The sequence below is a fragment of the Diceros bicornis genome, chromosome 40 (genome assembly GCF_020826845.1).
Source record: "Diceros bicornis minor isolate mBicDic1 chromosome 40, mDicBic1.mat.cur, whole genome shotgun sequence".
Classification (NCBI taxonomy): domain Eukaryota; kingdom Metazoa; phylum Chordata; class Mammalia; order Perissodactyla; family Rhinocerotidae; genus Diceros; species Diceros bicornis.
This window is the reverse complement of record NC_080779.1, coordinates 11,666,305-11,685,288: the sequence shown is the minus strand read 5'-3', so window position 1 is coordinate 11,685,288 and position 18,984 is coordinate 11,666,305. Positions and strand designations below refer to the sequence as shown.

Sequence of the window (18,984 nt, the reverse complement as noted above, 5' to 3'; positions counted from 1 at the left end):
GTCCAACACTTGATCATTGTTATTTCAGCGGCTCAAGCTCAAAAAAAAGAAACATGTTCTTAACTGTGGAGAAGAAAACTCTATTAGAACTGCTAAAAAGAAAAAGGAAAAATGGCTACGTAGCCTGCTTTGTAAAGAGTCGTTACTTCTAAAGAAAATTCCCAAGTAGAAGGATATACTTTGGACTTCTATATGAAAATGTAGAATATAAATAATAATCACACTTGAAATTATATTTGGATAATTGATTGAGTCTTCAAATATCTCAATGTAGAAGAGTAAAGGGAAATGAAGCCCTTTTTGAATAATAACTTTTACTGTGGATTTCTTTTCTTTGTGTTGTTCATATTTGTTGGCAGTATTACAAGGCGGCGACAGGGAGGCCTGCCTGGCCTGCCTGGCCTCCTGCCCTCAGCAGCACACGCTGTTAGCACTTTCTCACTTGAGATGTCATGAACTTTTTTTTATGAATGTGGCAAGTTGTTAACAATCAGTGAAGCAAGATAGGAATGGTATACTGGTGCTCACTTCATTGTTTCATTTTTCTGTAGATATGAAATTTTTAAAAATAAAAGTTGGAGTTACAAATAAAAATTTCACCAAATAAGTACTTTAAATCAGCCCTATTAACTAGAATCTTGCTTTCTGGATAATCTTAAAAGAAGACTTTGTCGTACAGTCCAGTATCTTTATAACAAACTCCAAGGATCTAGCTACATACATTTGTTGATCTAGAATTTTATCTTACAGTTGGAAAAAAAACAATATCAGCTTATCATAAGCAGATTATTATGTTTTTTATTGTTGTGAGATTTGAACTGTATACAACATCTTTGGTTTTTTAAATGTCTTTTCTATTTTTTCTCTATCTTTTACTTTTTTTGGTCTTTCCTGTCAAAAGCTTTAGGAGTTCACCTTCAGAGGATAAGGATACTGGCAAATACTCTATAAAACAGTTGACAAAGCTGACGTTGTAGCTCTTTATCGGTGGTTAAGACAGAGAACTTGTTCTCTGCTATTCTCTGCCTACTTTCCTCTTTTGCCTTACTCTGTTTTCTGTCCTGTGCATTAGGATTTGACTGCACTGGCCAAAGAGCTTCGAGCAGTGGAAGATGTGCGACCGCCACACAAAGTGACAGATTACTCCTCCTCCAGTGAGGAGTCGGGGACAACAGATGAGGAAGACGATGACGTGGAACAGGAGGGGGCAGAGGAGCCCACCTCTGGACCAGAGGACACCAGAGCAGCGTCAGTCCCTGGTGTATTTTAGAGGATGAGAGTGTCCCCCTGGGCCTTCTTTCCACTTGGAACCCAGACAGTTTTTTCTCAACCTATCATATGATTCTGCAAACATTTTTACCATTTAGTTCATCTAGTCCATTAGTTTAGTTCTCTTGAACGTTTAGTTATTATGGCTTCAGCAGCAGACAGCCTTTATGTTTCTCCTCCTCCTCTTCGTTTGTGTGCATGTGTGTCAGTGCCTCTGCCCAATACCCTAATGTGTATTTTATTTATTATTTTTTAAAATTTGAGAATATGATAAATGGGAAATTTCAGTTCAGTTTAACTATTTTAATTAACCATAAGTGTTCATTCTCATATTTTTGCTCAAAAACAAATTGTACTGGCAGGGAATTCTTTGTTGAAGGGAAAAAGCTAAGCATTTGCTTTCCTTGAGGAAACTTTACACATGTAACCCGATCTAATCTTATGATTTTGCGAAGGTGAGAAATCTAAACAGGATATCCTCGACTCATGGGATTATGATTCTTCACGTCTGGATTTTGTCTCAATAGGTCATCTCTGAATTTGAGCAATGGTGAAACGGAATCTGTGAAAACCATGATTGTCCATGACGATGTAGAAAGTGAACCAGCCATGACCCCATCTAAGGAGGGCACGCTAATCGTCCGCCAGGTACCTGTGTCTTCTCTCTGTTGTTAGAGGCTGAGCTTCTCCTGTAGTCATTAACCCACTTGCTCATTCACTCACTCATGCTGTTTCTACATCGTCATCTGTTTTCATGTTAACAAGACCCCGAGGGTAGAGTGTCTGGGGCTAGGGAGGCAGGTACGTGCTGCATGCCAGGAAGGTAGCTAGCAGTCTCCACCCCACATTGCTGCTCCTCTGCATGTTTTGCGGCAGCCCTCATTGAAGCACCATGCTGAGTCTCACAGTCTGTGTCTGAGCAGTAGAAGAGTCACAGGGAGTCCTTCACCAGGCTTGCAGAGCAAGAAGGCAGATCCCAGTCTGTAGCAGAGCAGCCACAGGTTCTGCAGAGAGCTCTTCACTCTGAGAGTGCGCAGTGCTGTAGGGGGAGCGGACAAGTCAGGCAGGGACCGCTGAAGGGCAGATGAGCCTCATCGCAGTCACAGGGAGGACCTTGTGGAGCAGAAGGGTTGGGAGGTCTCGTGTGTGTGTTTCAAAATGTTAGTTTTCTCACTTGTTGAATATTAAATGTGTACCACCTAGATGTGCTCAGTTTGGATTACTAAATTTTACAACTCTCTGTTCATTTCTTAGCTTAGATGTAAGAAAAGTTATATGCTTCTCATTTAAATAGAACAGGGCACCTGTCTAGTATTTTGGACTTCTTCCTGAGCGTGTTTCATGCTATGGCAATGCATTCGGATGGAAAGTGGGAAGAACGTGGCAAAGACCAGGATTCGAAGAAGTGACAGGGTACTTTCTAGAGCTTTAGACAGAAAAATTTAAAAAGAAAAAAAAACGCTAGTGGTTTTGAAAACAGCAGCTAGCATAGCAGATAAAACACTCACTGCTTGGGTCCTGCAGCCACTAGATGAGGTACTTTGAAATCTGTTGGCTCAACTTAGGCATTTGGCAAGGAAGTGTGAGCAATTCAGGCTACTTTCCTCTGGTCTTTCCGTGATAATTAGGAGTTTGGAAAGTCACACAGCACCTTGAACAAAGTCAGTTATCAGTAGGGTCATAGGCAATTTCAGCAGCGCTTGAGCAAGACAAGTGTGCCTGTTTTTTCTACAGAGTACAGTTGACCAAAAGCGTGCCAGCCATCATGAGAGCAATGGCTTTGCCGGTCGCATTCACCTCTTGCCAGATCTCTTACAGCAAAGCCATTCCTCCTCCACTTCCTCCACCTCCTCCTCCCCATCCTCCAGCCAGCCGACACCCACCATGTCCCCACAGACACCCCAGGACAAGCTCACTACTAATGAGGTATGTCTCGCACCACAGCTGGCTGCTTTCCTAGGGTTAGACCAGCACTGCCTAGTAGCTAGTTTGCAGAGGAGACCTTTTCACTGCCCGACACCCCTTCCCTACCCACCTGCTTTCTTCTGTCACCTGCCCTTCTCCCCAACCCCCAAGTAACATGTTCCAGATCTGCATACAAATCCCCTAACCCTAGATCAATTTCCCTTCAAATTTGCCAGTTCACTATTTACTTTTCTCTAGATAAAGTGTAGTTGCATGGCTTTCTTGATTCAGTTTATTTTTTGAAAGTCTAAATAAAGTGATTGCTGTGTTCTCAGATCCATTATGTATTTGGCATGAAATTCGTATAGTCATTTGTGGAATCTGCCTTTTTTGTTCTTTTTATCCAATAAATAAAATACAGAAAAATTTGGTTAAGCAGACGTGGTCTTGTCCGGACAAACTTGTTATCCTGTATAGGAATCCCCTTCAGACGGGGCTGGATTGTTTGTTGTTTTGGTTTCTGTTTTTTGGGGTGCGGGGGTATTATTTGTTATTCTTACTTGTTTTTGCCAACCCTGTTAAGAGGATTTCTTTACTTGAAATTCACAGTCACTCAGAATTTAAGAGGAGGCCAAATGCTTTTCAGGGAAACCTAGAAAATAAGGATGTTAAGCAAGAAGGGCAAATGTCTGAGCATGCTTTTAATTTAAAATTTTGAGTGGGAAACCATGTGCTTGTTCAAAGGCTTGGCTGCGGTGCGCAGTCTGGGTGCAGCTGGGTGATTCTTTGCTCTTTGAAGCAGGGTTATGCCCCCGGTGCAGCGACAGACTCCACCTTGAGCACCCTGTACTTCATTAAACAAGTAGTTTGATTTCGTGGGAGGTTTCGTCTAAATGCATTTGTCTAACAGTTGGAGGAGGTTGAAAGCAGCACGTAGCTTCAGCCAGTCTTGTCAGTGTCAGCGTTCAACTGCTGGCCTGCCCACCTGCACCTGTTTTGGTTCCCTCGTTAGAAGGAATCAGAATAATCCTCTCCTCGTGAGGAGCAGGGGCAAGTCAACTGCTTCCAAGGCAGGCTTGGCATCAAATTGGCCATCGGCTGGACTGGCCACTGATCGTGGGACAGAACAGGAAGCCTGCCAGCTGTGTCAGGTGGGAGGAGAGAGCCTGAGCGTAGGAGGGCATGGGCTCTAGGACGTGATGACTTTCAGCTGCCCCTGGGGTGAAATGGGACAGGACGGAAGCACTTGATCAGACCTTTTTCCTCCAGTGATATATTCTGCCTGCGCTCACATTCTTCCTTATATTTATATTTAAACTTGGCTCCATTTTGCTCTAATGTACAGTATTTACTATAACCCTTAACTCACTAAACTGACAAGTTTATTTTTCTGTTTGTTTTGTTTTTAATTGTCATTACATTTCCACTTAACAATTTGTTTCACTTTCTTTGTGTTGGTTTTTTTTTTTTTTGTCTTAAATTGCAGTATTAACCAAAACACTAGGCTCCTGAAAGAGCAAAAGGATATGCCTTATTTTGTCGTTTGCACCTTTCACCAATGAGCCCCTGTTTGATATGGATTTAACAATGATGCACCTGAAATGATGATAGCCAAAGCTTCTGTAGCTTTCTGGCAAGAGGCTCACTTTGGCAAATCAAAAATTAAGATTTGCCAACGTTCTAACATAGATTAATTGGACTTTTTTGGACCAGAGAGTAAATTCAGAAATTGATGAATTGAGATCAAGACATTTCAGACCTCTTTTAGGAGTTTTCATTATAATTATTAAAAATAAAAAGCTAGGAGCATGAAACATAGATTTTTTTGGTAGCTTGTAGCATGCCTGTCTTAGGTAAGCAATAGTTCTGCAGAGAGATGTAGCTCTTTTCAGTGGTTCCAGATGAAACAGCCTGTCATTGGGGTGTGTTGTACACATGCAGAGGCACCCTCCGGAGCATTTTTGGGGAATGATGCAGGAGGGGTAGGGCTTAGTTTTGGGAAACAGTGCAGTATAGAAGTGTATTGAAATGTTTGCTATTCATCTTTTTAATGTCATTTGTATTAATAAAATTGAAATTTACATTGCAGACTCAGTCCGCTAGTAGCACACTCCAGAAACACAAATCTTCCTCCTCCTTTACACCTTTTATAGACCCCAGATTACTACAGATTTCTCCATCTAGTGGGACAACAGTGACTTCTGTGGGTAAGTAAAGTAGCAACAAGAAAGCAGCTGACAAACAGGACGTGGTCACTTTGTGTTGCTTTTTCTGATGGCTTAGGCATGGCATGGCGGTCGAGGTGTAGACCTCAAATACAGGAACACCCATCCTGCTTGCATCGCCTTATTTGCAATGAGCTGCATAGTTGATTTCCTTTTCCATATACATTTCTTACAAATTTATATTCCTTGACAAAGAGTTGGTTATGACATGAATATTTACTTGAGGTGTAGTGGGGGAGGAAGACAGGCGCAGCGTTTGTACGGAAAATAATTTCAAGTGTACTGTGTTTTAGTGGGATTCTCCTGTGATGGAATGAGACCGGAGGCCATAAGGCAAGATCCTACCCGGAAGGGCTCAGTGGTCAATGTGAATCCCACCAACACTAGGCCACAGAGTGACACTCCAGAGATTCGTAAATATAAGAAGAGATTTAACTCTGAGATTCTGTGTGCTGCCTTATGGGGTAGGTATCTTAATGGCTACTCTTACCCTTTTATTTTTATTCTGAAGGGTGGACTGGTCTTTTAGAAAAGTACTATTTTGGATAGTGTGGGTATTTTTTGAAGAGTTGTTGACAGATAACTTGAAAGACGTTTATGATGCCCATCCTTGTACCTTCTCCTGTAGAATCATGCAGATACACACTTGTGCTTGTTTCAGCGATCAGGTATTGGAAAGAGTGACTGATCTCCATTTCTTCATGTAAGGAAGAAAAGTAAAAAGATGAGAAAGACATTTGATTTTGTCCATTTTTATAGGGAGAAAGAAGAAATTTGTTGCTTTTTTTTAAATGTTTCAGTTTAACATTTTTTCCTTGCTCTTTGTGACTTGTGTCTAACATCTAAATGAAGCTTTTTAAAGCAGTCTGCCACTGGCCAAGAGTCTGCAGAAGGGGCATGTTGAGCTGACTTTACCTATTGAATACCTGCAGTGTTTGTATAGCACCTTCAGAACTTAAGAGACCACGAGAGGATATTCATGGCGAGTTTGCCGTGCACAGAACTCTGCCATCTCACATTCTGAAACTTGCCTTTCTGTCATCCCTGGTCCATCACCTTCCTCACTCCCACAGGTAGATGCCGTTTCATCCCTGGTCCATCACCTTCCTCATTCCCACAGGTAGATGCTCTCTTGGCCTTACCTTGTCTTCCAGTCTCACACTTTGTTTTTGTTCTCCTCCTCCCTGAACGCTGAAATTGGCTCTTTTTAACAGGCACCCTGTTTTTGCTCAGAAAAGTTTCTTTCTCCCTTGACATTGCAAATATAAAGGGATAGAAGACATGCACTCCATTCATTGGTTTGAGTCCACAACACATCCTCCTCAACGTGTTTATTCCTTGAATGTCAACGATGGCCTCTGCATTCCCCACAGGGGCTGAATTAGCAGTAGGGGATTTAAAATACTCCATAGCGACACCTCCTCGACACGACTCCTCTCCTCACCCACCTTAACCTCCTCACTCTTAGCCACTCACCTTGCCCAAAACAACTGAGGCTGACAGGAGGGCCTTGGCATTCATCTTCTGAACCTCACAATGTTCCTTCTTCCTTTTGTTGAAGAAGGGGCCTCTTACTTAATAAAATTTCCTCCTCATCCACCCTTTGGACTTTCGTCTGTCCGTTGACTTCTCTCTTGCCCCTCTCATAAGCTCCTGCTCAGCCTCTCTCCCAGGGGTTTTGGAAGAGTTGTCTCTACCCGCCACAGGCACACCTACTTTCTCTTTTATTCCTTGAGATCAGGATTTCTGTCCTTGTCGCTATGGAGTGTTTTAAATCCCCTACTGCTTATAAGGCCTTTTCTTTATTAACCTCCAAGGTAAAGGTAACAGTAGGCATTTGGGGGATTATCGGGATCACAGCTTGTCATGACATGCTGCTGTTGTTCAGTAAGTGTCGATTGTGATCATTTCAGGGAGTTGAGTTCCATCGTTTTCATTCGTATTAAATAGACCTTTCAGGGCCGGTCTGGTGGCATAGTGGTTAAGTTTGCGGGCTCCTCTTTGGTGACCAGGGGCTCACAGTTTCGGATCCAGGGCGCGGACCAACGCCCTGCTTATCAAGCCATGCTGTGGCACTGTCCCATATAAAGTAGAGGAAGATGGGCACAAATGTGAGCACAGGGCCAATCTTCCTCACAGAAAATTAAAATAAAAATAAATAGGCCATGCATGCAGGTATTTATATCATCAAAAATGATTACATTATATTCATTGTAGAAATGTGTTAAACGTTAATTCTGTAGAAACTGGTGAAGTAATTTTTATCCAGAATGTTTGCACTTGGTAGCAGTCTTACACTTATTTTATATTCCTCTAATGTCCTGCAAAGTGCTGGGCCCCATTCTATGTGCCATTAACTGATGTTTTTTAGACTAAAATTCTTATTTTTCCTAATTAACTTCTCTAATACCTCTGAGAAAAATAGGAGAGTATCTCGAGCCTGTGTGTTTAAAACTGCAGTGGAACTTTCCATTTTATCATTATATTAAAAGAAGAGATAGGGAGATGACTTTAAAGTTGAAATATGTTTCTATAAATCCGTGTATTTGAGATGCTCTTTGGCTAGGGTCACATCTGTGATAGATTTCCTTAAATTGCTTTTGATCACTATCGTGAGTTACCTTTTAAGTTAGGTTTAAAAATAAGCCTCTTAAAGACTTAGACCCAGAAAAGTTAAAACATGTACTGTGTAAGAGCTATAGCCCAACAAGAGGAGAAAATTCAGGGGACACTATAGTATTTTGAAATGGTGAGATTGACACATTTACGTTCTGCTGACCGGTGGTAGGTAGGTTAGTTTTTTGTGTACCTTCCTAGAAAATGCTTGCAGCAAGCATTCTTTTTAATCATCTTATACAACTGACTTTTGTTTTGTAAATTGCTACATAATTGTTATTCTTTATTTATTTATTTTTTTGTGAGGAGCCCTGTGCTAACATCTGCCAGTCCTCCTCTTTTTGCTGAGGAAGACTGGCCCTGGGCTAACATCCGTGCCCGTCTTCCTCCACTTTATATGGGACGCCGCCACAGCATGGCTTGCCAAACGGTGTGTTGGTGCACGCCCGGGATCCGAACCGGCGAACCCTGGGCCGCCGCAGCGGAGCACGCACACTTAACTGCTTGCGCCACCGGGCCGGCCCCCTCTTATTTTTTTTTTTAATAAGGCAGTTTCCTCTCTTTGCAGCCAGGATTATTTTAACACACCCTTTGAACATGGTTGTTTCCATTCTTATGTTCATAATGAATTGTCTGCACTTATTGCAGAGCTTTTCCTGTAGTATCATAATTGATCATAAGATTTAAAGGAAATCTTAAATCACATGTTAGAGATGGCTTAGCCATTTTCCCATCAACCAACACCAGATTCCTGTGAGTACAGTTGCAGTTCCTAGAATAACTTACCTTTGAACAATTAGGATTATAAAGTTTAATTATGTCAAACAGTTGAAAGGTTTAAAAGTTTATTTGTAAAAAATTATTGCAGCATGCAACTTAATTTTGTTCATAGGCCCATAATTTCCAAGGTTGTTATTTTCCAGTGACTGTCTACATTCCTTCAACTGCTAGCCCTCAGCACTTTACAGAATTACACAGTTCTTGGAAATGTATAAGGGAGAATTAGAAGGTATGGTGTTAAGTGCCAGAATATCTGCCATTTTTGTGTCTATGAAAAGATTTTTTTCAGCTTGTCTTTTATTCCTTTATTCTTTCTTTCTGTTAAATCTTGATTGAGGTTCGAATGCTGTTTATTTTTGGAAACCACAAATAATAGAAAGATTTCACAAGGCTTTTTGGATAGTTATTACCAGATTGACTTAGATTTTTTTGGTTACTTGATACTGAAAATTGACCAGGAAAATATTGAAATATTTATATGAAATGGAACCTTTGGAATGGACTCTGGTGGCAACTGTATCAGTTCATGTTTTGTTTTCTCTGCTGCAAATAACTTTACAGCTATTTAGAATTCTTACCTAGGTATGTGGAAGGAAAACACTAAGAATAATGTCCAAATAAATTCTACATTAATAGGGAGGTAGTCATGACAAAATGGCCAAACTCAAAAGTAAAATTATGTGAAAATGAGTGGAGCATTGCCTAAGCATTGATTTCTCCTATACTGATAATAAATCTGTTTTGAAATTGGGCAGCAATTTTTTTCCCTTAGCGTTAAGTCATTATCTGATGTGTATGATGTTTTTATTAAAGAAGAACTTTTTTTTTGTAAAAACATAATGGCTTGTTGAAGCCTTACAAAGTGTAAGGCTATGAGTGCTAATTCAAAGCCATGTTACCTGATTAATAAAATACCAGGATCATCCCTGGTCACACTGGCTATTATGGTAGCCATTGGTTCATGTGACTATTTAAATAAAATGAATTAAAATAGAAAATTCAGTTCCTCAGTTGCACTAGCCACATTTCAAGTGCTCAGTAGCCACGTGTGATCATTGGCTAACATATTAGACATCACAGTAGAAAGTTTTATTGGGTAGGGCTGGTCTACATGGTACATTCTAAAAATCTTAATTATAGCTGATTGAAGAAGCCATATGCATTTATAAGCCTTTTCCATTGTACAAGCGATCATATTTTGAGGGTTCTGTTTATTTTTATTTTAAGGATCACTCTAGATGAGTATTGAATATTCAAGTTTTCCCCTTTTCCCCAAAATTTCAGAGGCTTCCCTCAAAATTTCTGAAGTTATTTCATAGTATGTCAGGTTCTAACAAACGGTCTCAGGAACGTATCTGTGATTTGGTGGCAGTGTCTCTGGGGCAGCATGCACAGGCGTGCTCTTGTAATACATACACTGTTTCTATGAGGGCAAGACAGAAACCTGCATTGTATGCCTAATAGATGTTCAATGGGGGACTTTTGTCAGGTCACACTATTAGAAACTGTAGATGTCTATCCCTGGAATTCCTGAGGATTTCTTTACATGGTTTACATTTTTTGAGGGAATTGTGCATTTAGGGCAATAAATGAATGATAGAGAGGGGGAAGTAAGTTGGCTCAAGGGGCAGAGACTTTGGAATGTTAGATCTCCTGTAGAGAGAGTATAGTTTTTATAGATACAGTGTGACTCAGTGAGTATTGTAGGAAGATGGGGATTGTTTTGTTGTGCAGTCATGAGGAAGCAGGAGACTGTTGTAACAACTTCCATTAAGGTCTCTATCCATCAGTTATAAGGTGACCAAGGCCCTAAAGTAGGTGAGAGCAGAGGAAAAGGAAGGGAAGGAGGTCTTCTCTGGTTTTGGTGGTTAGTTTGGCTAGTTTTACAGAGCAGTTATGGGAGAGGTGGTGCTGTTGATAGAAATGACAAAGGTCATGAAGCTAGTTTCAGTAGAAATTTATAGCGAGTAGAAAGGCAGGGAGGGTGGAGTATGGAATTAGGAGTTGATGTTCTGAAGTAGTACTCCAGCAGACAGACAGCAAAGGAGATGTCTGTATTTAAGAAGCAGAGAGGGTGCATGGAAACAAGGAAGGAGACTAAACACAGCTGGAGAGAGTGGGAATATCGTGGTGGTACATAGTCGGCCAGGATGGGTCCCATGAGGTGGTCACGATGTTTTAATATTCCTAAAAAATTTAGGGACAGAGGACTGAGTGCAGTAGTTTCTTTCTTGATGATGATGGAGAATGGTCTTTAAGAAAACCTTAAACTGAATGATAAAGCCAGGTCAATCATAAACTGTTAAGGATTTAAGTGGGCTATATGTAACTCATTCCAGAAGCTTGCCAATGAAGATAAAGGAAGCACGAAGAGATTGTAGTGTCAGATGAAGGCTTGTTCTAGTGTCTAATGTGGCTAATGAGCTGTAGAATCTGTAATACCAAGGAGATGGTGAGCTCGAAACATTGTGGGGGAGCTGAGGAAGAACCGGAACTGGTAGATTGTGAAGGACATCAAGGGGAGGAGACTTGCTCGTTTTCCCCCCTATATCCTTTTTTCTATCTAAGTAAGTATTTCCCCATGACTTGTCTGTGGTGATTTGCTGCAGTTTGGTTACTTTACACAACTCTGACTCTTCTAAGGATTTCTTTTTGTGGTGAGTTAAGGAAAGCACTCTTTTCCAGAAGGGTGTTATCCTTTCCATATGACGAGGCTATTTGCCAAGCACAGTGTAAATGTAGGCCTTTCTGTGTTCTTGAAAACAGGAGTGAATCTGTTGGTGGGTACAGAGAGTGGCCTGATGCTGCTGGACAGAAGTGGCCAAGGGAAGGTATATCCTCTGATCAACCGAAGACGATTTCAACAAATGGATGTCCTTGAAGGCTTGAATGTCTTGGTGACAATATCTGGTAAGTATGTGTTTAGTAAAGCAGGATCATAGCACTGTTTAAAAACATAGTACTTCCAGCACTAAACTTCGGTTAGCTCATTTTCTGAAGTAATGGCTAAATGAGATACAGCCATAGAGTGATTTTATAGTGATGTGATAGGAAAATGTATTCAGATGTGATCCACATGTGCACACTTAACCTGTGACTCCTCTAAAGAGCAGTCTTGAAAAGCACAGTAACATGCACTATCTAATTGACATCTCGTGCGCGACCCACAGTCTCTGCTCCCTATTGGTTGTTGGTTTAATTTGGCTCGTCTAGTGTCTAGGTTTTTGTTGTCCACTTCCTCCCACAGGACTCTTTCATGCAGAAGAAACGATTCTTTGCCATGATGGTAAAAGTATTGTGTTTTTTTCTTGCATCAATTAACACTTACTGTAAGTTTCTTTTTAGAAAGAGTATTTTTCTTAGTGTAAATTATATCATACATGTTCATTAAAGTAAGAAACTACTGCAGAAAAGCAAGTAGGAGAAATAAAAAGTAAAAGCAACCAGAGATAATGTGTGTTACTTTTCGGTTTTTTTCTTCCAATCTTTTAAGTATATGCACACTCAGAATACACACTTGAGAAAAAATCTGCGTTAAAATGATTATGCAACATTTCAAACATACAGAGAATAATAATGAGAGAATAATACGACACCCACGTACTGACTGGCTAGTTTTAACATGTTAAATACACTGTTGTACATACAGTTAGCATCCCCTGCCCTGTCCACACACCCATGGTTAAGTACTGTCCTGAAGTTAGGGTGTATCCTGTCCATTCTTGTTTGTCCAAACTATGTAGCCTGGTCTTTCCATGTCATTAAACGTTCCTCCATGATATCCATTTTACATGCCTACAGAATGTTTCTGTGCATAGAAGTACTAAAATTTATTTACTCATTTTCTGTTGTATGTCTTTCAGTTTACCTCTTTTTTTTCCCCTTTCATGTAAACATTTTTCACAAATATCTTTGTAGCTTGCTTAACCATTGGGCATACATATCCATGTTTTATAGATCATAATTTCCTAATAATTTTTATTACTAGGGTCAAAGATTATGGAAAATTGTAAGACTTTAAACAGATCTCATAGGGGCCAGCCCAGTGGCGCAAGCCGTTAAGTGCGCGCACTCCGCTGCAGCGGCCTGGGGTTTGCCGGTTCCAGATCCCAGGCGCACACCGATGCACCGCTTGTTAAGCCATGCTGTGGCTGCGTTTCCACATAAAGTAGAGGAAGATGGGTACAGATGTTAGCCCAGGGCCAGTCTTCCTCCGCAAAAAAGAGGAGGATTGGCAACAGATGTTAGCTCAGGGCTGATCTTCCTCACACTAAATAAATAAATAAATAAATAGGTCTTATAATAATCAGCAGTGATTTTGATTTAATTATCTGCTAACTTAAGCTTCTTATATTAGTTTATATGTAACAGATTTCTTGCAGTTATTTTAGTTTTCAAAAAGGCTTTTGGTCATAAGTAAAGACATTTGTTGAAATGCAAAAATTTCACCATTCATCTCATACTTAAGTGAGAAAAGAACCATTTAAAACTTGAGTGTTGATAGGAGTAGGTTTTAAAATTGGAGGAAAAATAAATCTGCAGCTAAAAATGGTTTAAACTTCATTTTGTGATCCAGTGAGCAAGATGATTCCTGGACATCAATAATCAGCTGATACCAGTGACAATGTTTTGGTCTACTTTTCTAAAGAAAGTATTCTTTTCCCTTTAGTAGTTTTAATGGGTAATGGTTTTCACAATCGTAAAAGGTAATACATGTCAATTGTAGGAAGCTTTGAAAATAGAAAAAACTTAAGAAGAATAAAGCAAAATATTACCCCCCTCTCAGAGATAACTCTTGTTAACATTTTATTATATTTCCTTCTCCTCTTTATATCTCACATTATGGGAATAAAACACTATACATAAAACTATGTAGTCTTTGTTTTACTTTGTGTATTATATTGAATATTTTCCCACACTCAAGAATTCTTCAGAACTTAAAAAGATTGTATCGCAGTATAAAACATAATAGAGAAAGTTCACAGATGCTTAATGAATTGTCACAGTTAGAATCCATCCCCCCTGTAGCCCCTATCTGGTGAAGCAATGCAACAATCCCAGCACCCCAGAAGCTCCCCTGTGCTGCCTGCCGTGCTGCCTCCCAGTCACTGCCCCCCCCACTTCCCCAGAGGGAAGCACTGTCCTAACTTTGAACACCTCACATTGGTTTTGCCTTCAATGAACTGAATTTATATAAATAGTAAAATGGTAGGTATTCTTTTGTGTGTGGCTGCTTTCTTTCTAGAGCAGTTTTAGGTTTACAGAAAAATTGAGCAGAACGTATAGACAATGCCAATATTACACCCCTCCCTCAGTTTCCCCTGTTATCTTGCGTTAGTGTAGTACATTTGTTACAATTGATGAATCAGTATTAATACACTATTATTGATTAAAGTCCGTAGTTTACTCTGAAATTCACTCCTTGTGTTGTATGGTTCTATGAGTTCTGACAAATGCATAATTATCCACCATTACAAAATCATACCAACTAGTTTCACTTCCCCAAAAATCCCTTGTGCTCCTATTCATCCCTTCCCCAAAGCCCCTGGCAACAGCTGATCTTTTTTACTGTCTCTGTATTGCCTTTTTCAGAATGTCATAGTTAAAATCATGTAGTACGTAGCCTTTTCAGACTGGCTTCTTTCCTTGAGCAATATGCATTTAAGGTTCCTCCGTGTCTTTTCATGACTTGATAGCTCATATGTTGTTATTGCTGAATAATATTCCATTGTATGGATGTACCAGTTTGTTTATCCATTCACTTATTTGAAAGACCTCTTGGTTGCTTCCAAGTTAAAGCAGTTACGAATAAACCTGCTACAAACATTTGTGTTCAGCTTTTTATGTAGACGTAAGTTTTCAACTCATGTATTTGTAAATACCTAGGAGTGTGATTGCTGGAACATAAGGTAAGACTACATTTAGTTTTGTAAGAAATTGCCAACCTATTTTCCAAGTGGCTGTACCATTTTGCATTCGTACAAGCAGTGAATGAAAGTCTCTGTGTCGCACATCCTTGTCACCAATTGGTGTTGTCAGTGTTTTGGATTAGTGTAGTGGTATCTCATTTTTCCTTTAATTTGCAATTCCCTAATGACGTATGATGACGAGCATCTTTTCATATGCTTATTTGCCATCTATATGTCGTGTTTAGTGAAATATCTATTAAGGTCTTTTGCCTGTTTTATAATTGGGTTGTTTGTTTTCCTGTTACTGAGTTTTGTGAGTTCTTTATATATTTTGGATTCAAGTCCTTTATCAGGTAAAATGGTGTTCTGCAAATATTTTCTCCCAGTCTATGGCTTATCTGTTTGTTCTCTTAACAGTGTCTTTTGCAGAACAGAAGTTTTTAATTTTAATGAGGTCTAACTTACCAATTTTTTCTTTCATATATCGTGCTTTTGGTGTTATATCTAAAAAGTCGTTGCCAAATCCAAGGAGATTGTACCTACATTTTCTCCTGTCTTATCTTCTAGAAGCTAATTTATAGCTTTGCATTTCATGTTTAGGTCTATGATTCATTTTGAGTTGATTTTTCTGAAAGGGTCAAAGTCTAGCAGTATTTGTTAAAAAGACCATTCTTTTTCCATTGAATTGCTATTGTTCCTTTGTCAAAGATTAGTTCATTACATTTGTGTGGGTCTAGTTCTGGGCTGTTTGTCCATTCTTTTGCTAATACCATGCTATCTTGGTTGTAGTAGCTTTATAGTAAATCTTAAAGTCAGATAATGTCAGTCCTCCAAATTCATTCTTCTTTTTTATTATTGTATTGGCTCTTCTGGCTCTTGCCTTCCCATATAAACTTTAGAATCAGTTTATCAGTATGCACAGAAAAACTTGCTAGATTTTGATTGGGATTGCATTGAATCTATAAAGTTGGATAGAACTGACATCTTAACAATACTGAGTCTTCTTATTATGACCATTGAATATTTCTCCATTTATTTAAATCTCCTTTGATTTCTTTCTTCAGAGTTTTCCTTTTCTTTGCAGTTTTCCTCATAGAGATCTTATATAGGGCTATTTTGTTAGACTTATAACTATTTCATTTTTTTTTAGTGCTACTGCAGATTGTGTTGTGTTTTTAATTTCAAATTTCCAATTGCTTGTTGCAAGTGTGTAGGAAAGCAATTGACTTTTGTATATTAGCCTTACCTTGCAACCTTGCTATAGTCACTTTTTAGTTCCAGGATTGTTTTTTGCCAATTCTTTGGCGTTATCTACCTAGACAGTCATGTCTTCTGCAAACAAAGATAGTTTTATTTCTTCCTTCCCAATCCGTATACCTTTTATTTTCTTTTCTTGTCTTATTGCATTGTAATAGGAGTGATGAGAGGGGACATCCTTCCCTTGTTCTCAATCTTAGAAAGTATCTAGTTTTTCGTCATTAAGTATGATGTTAGCTGTAAGATTTTGGTAGTTGTTCTTAATCAAATTGAGGCAGTTCTCTATTCCTCTTTGCTGAGAGTTTTTATCGTGAAATGGGTGTTGGGTTTTTTCAGATGCTTTTTCTGCATCTATTGATATGATCATATGATTTTTATTCTTCAGCTTGTTGATGTGAGTGGCTTCTTTTGCTCTACATCATCGTTTTGTTGCTTATAGCAATAGTTCATTTTTCATTCCTGTGTATGACTGTAACACAATTTATTTACTTGTTCTACTGTTGATGGACATTTGTGTTTGTTTCCTATTTTGGGCTATTATGAACAATGCTGCTATGAACATTCTGCTTCATGTATTTGGGGGCTCATACACATTTTTATTAGGAGAGAAATTACTGGATCATAAGTAAGGGTATATGTATATCCTACTTTAATAGATAATACCAGGCTTTTCAAAGTGGTTCTAACAGTTCACAACACTAGTTTCTGAAGTTTCTAGTTATGCTACACCTCCCCTACTTTCAGGTATTATCACTCTTTTTACTTCTAGACACTCTGATAGGTGTATGAAATTATATCTCATTATGGTTTTAATATGCATTTGCTATTGACTATTGAAAGCAAGTACCTTTTTATGTATCTTATGTATAACTTCTTTTACCTCTTCTAGTTGCTTACTCAGTTTTTCTATTGGATTATCCCTCTTCTAATTGATTTTTAGGAGTTCTTTACATATTCTGGATGTGAGTCCTTTGTCAGCTTTGTAAGCTGCACACGTCTGTGCTTTATGGCTTGCCTTTTGCTTGATTTGAGTCCCTGCATTCAATGATTTGTTCAGCCCTTCTGTGGGAGGTTTAAACCTTCAGCCACAGAAGGGTTGAACAAATGGGAAATAATAGCTACACTGGAGGATTTTTGAGAATCAGATGACATAATATATGTGAAATCATCTCATAAGCTCTATTGGTTGTATTGTTGTGCAGGTGTGTTGTGTGGTTTATTGATACTGTCCATCTACATAAGTATGAATTCTTTATTCTTCTAAAATCTTTCCTTCTAACTCAGGCCTACACTTGGTGATAAATCTGTAGAGGTTTCCAAAGTCCATCTGAATAGCTTGAACTGAGTTTCTAGTAAGACTCTGATACAAAATGGTTCCCTTAGGGGTATGATATTTACTGAAGTTTCTTTTGGTTACTCTTGTTATTAATGATGATATCTACTTTTGAATCCGAGTGTAAAACATTTGTATTTGTTTTGCTAGGCAAAAAGGATAAATTACGTGTCTACTATTTGTCCTGGTTAAGAAATAAAATACTTCACAATGATCCAGAAGTTGAGAAGAAGCAGGGATGGACAACTGTAGGGGACTTGGAAGGATGTGTACACTATAAAGTTGGTAAGTTCCAAGAAACTTTTAAGGGTTTTGTTTTTCCAGGGTTAATTAGTGTTCCATTTAAAATTTACATATTCTTTGAAGCTTTTAGTAGTAAACTTGTTTCTGATACATGTAGCTCATGTCTGCTGTTAAGTTTCTAAGGCATCTCCTAATCCTGAAGTCTCATCTAGACTTACGGTGCACCTTTAAGGGTAACAGTTCATTCCTGCTGCTCACTCTGTCCTCCCTCCGTCTCATCCACACAGTTCATCTTGTGAGAGAGTCTCTTCACCCTTTCTCTTTGACAATCCATAGTTTTCTCTGTAAGATGTGGTTTGAATAACCTCATTAAAGAAGCCTTGCCAAAGGAAGGCCAGCTGGTTTGGATTCCTCCTTTGTGCTCCAGGCTTAGTCTCCATTTGGAGGACGAGGACTATGAGTCTTTGGCGGTCGCTGATAGAACGTTTGAGAGTTGCCCAGAGAGCTATGGCTTGTTGTTTTGAATTAACTGCACTGTGCAAAGCTACTGTGCTCTTTATTAGTAAATGAATCTAGCTGGCCAGTCAGTGTTTCATGGCAACTGTGTTGTTTTTTTCTTTTTGGCGTGCATGCTGTGGTTCTCATGAAATAAGATGTTGAAAGAACAAAACCAAAATGAATGTTTTTGTGTATGAAAAAACCCCCAAAATTCTAGTACTAATGTTGGGAATAAAGAGGAAATAATGGGGCTTGGCCAAGTTAAAATTTTACGGGAGAGATGATGTATTCTAATAGAATTTGAAACGGGTAGTTGAGAACAACAGCAGACAGTCTATGTATACTTAAGACTGGTTAACATGAGGGGCCTATTGAAAGTTGATTTCTGCTTATATCTTTTCTTTTTTTCTGTGTTTATGAAAGTATATACTATAGACAGTTCCTCTGTTCCTAGGAATATTACAGTCCTTGACATTGTCTTCTTGTTGATCTAATCAGTTCACAACCCTTAGCACATTGGTTAATAGTGATTGCAGGAGCCACCCCACAACTGGAGTGATTCTGAGTGATACTGGAAAGCAGTACTATCTCCTAGGTATAAATTTTGGGATTAGGATTTTGTATGTTGTGTTTATGTGAAATATTTTTATTTGTTGAAGTGTAACTAAAATCATCTAAGGCTAAATTTAATCAAACAGTTCATAACAGCTGAAATATACGTGAATGGATTATCCTACAGGGGGAGCTAGAGGCAGATGTGTTAGACAGTCGTGAGCTTTTCATTAGAACAAAACAGTCCTCAGGCCTGTCATTCTTACAGAATGGATCATAAGCATTTTCTGGAGATGAGTGTGTAATTCCATTCATTTGTTATCTTTATGCTTTTAGGAAGTTATTTTCAGTTTATCAAGACCTGTGCTGTACAGTATAGTTGCTATCAAGAACAGGG

At 39.0% G+C, this 18,984-nt stretch overlaps 1 protein-coding gene across 50 annotated transcripts in view; it reads left to right on the top strand.

The window, feature by feature from the left end:
• MAP4K4 (mitogen-activated protein kinase kinase kinase kinase 4) overlaps nucleotides 1–18,984 on the top strand; it is a 198,495-nt gene that overhangs the window by 169,363 nt on the left and 10,148 nt on the right. For 29 of the 50 annotated variants that reach the window (XM_058534402.1, XM_058534397.1, XM_058534396.1 and 26 more), the window contains 7 exons: nucleotides 1,073–1,248; nucleotides 1,797–1,917; nucleotides 3,004–3,195; nucleotides 5,264–5,381; nucleotides 5,693–5,863; nucleotides 11,562–11,705; nucleotides 17,445–17,579. In XM_058534402.1, the coding sequence (XP_058390385.1) occupies nucleotides 1,073–1,248; nucleotides 1,797–1,917; nucleotides 3,004–3,195; nucleotides 5,264–5,381; nucleotides 5,693–5,863; nucleotides 11,562–11,705; nucleotides 17,445–17,579 (1,057 nt within the window). The remainder of the gene's footprint in view (nucleotides 1–1,072; nucleotides 1,249–1,796; nucleotides 1,918–3,003; nucleotides 3,196–5,263; nucleotides 5,382–5,692; nucleotides 5,864–11,561; nucleotides 11,706–17,444; nucleotides 17,580–18,984) is intronic. The other 21 variants (XM_058534421.1, XM_058534423.1, XM_058534411.1 and 18 more) reach the window with 1 other exon arrangement.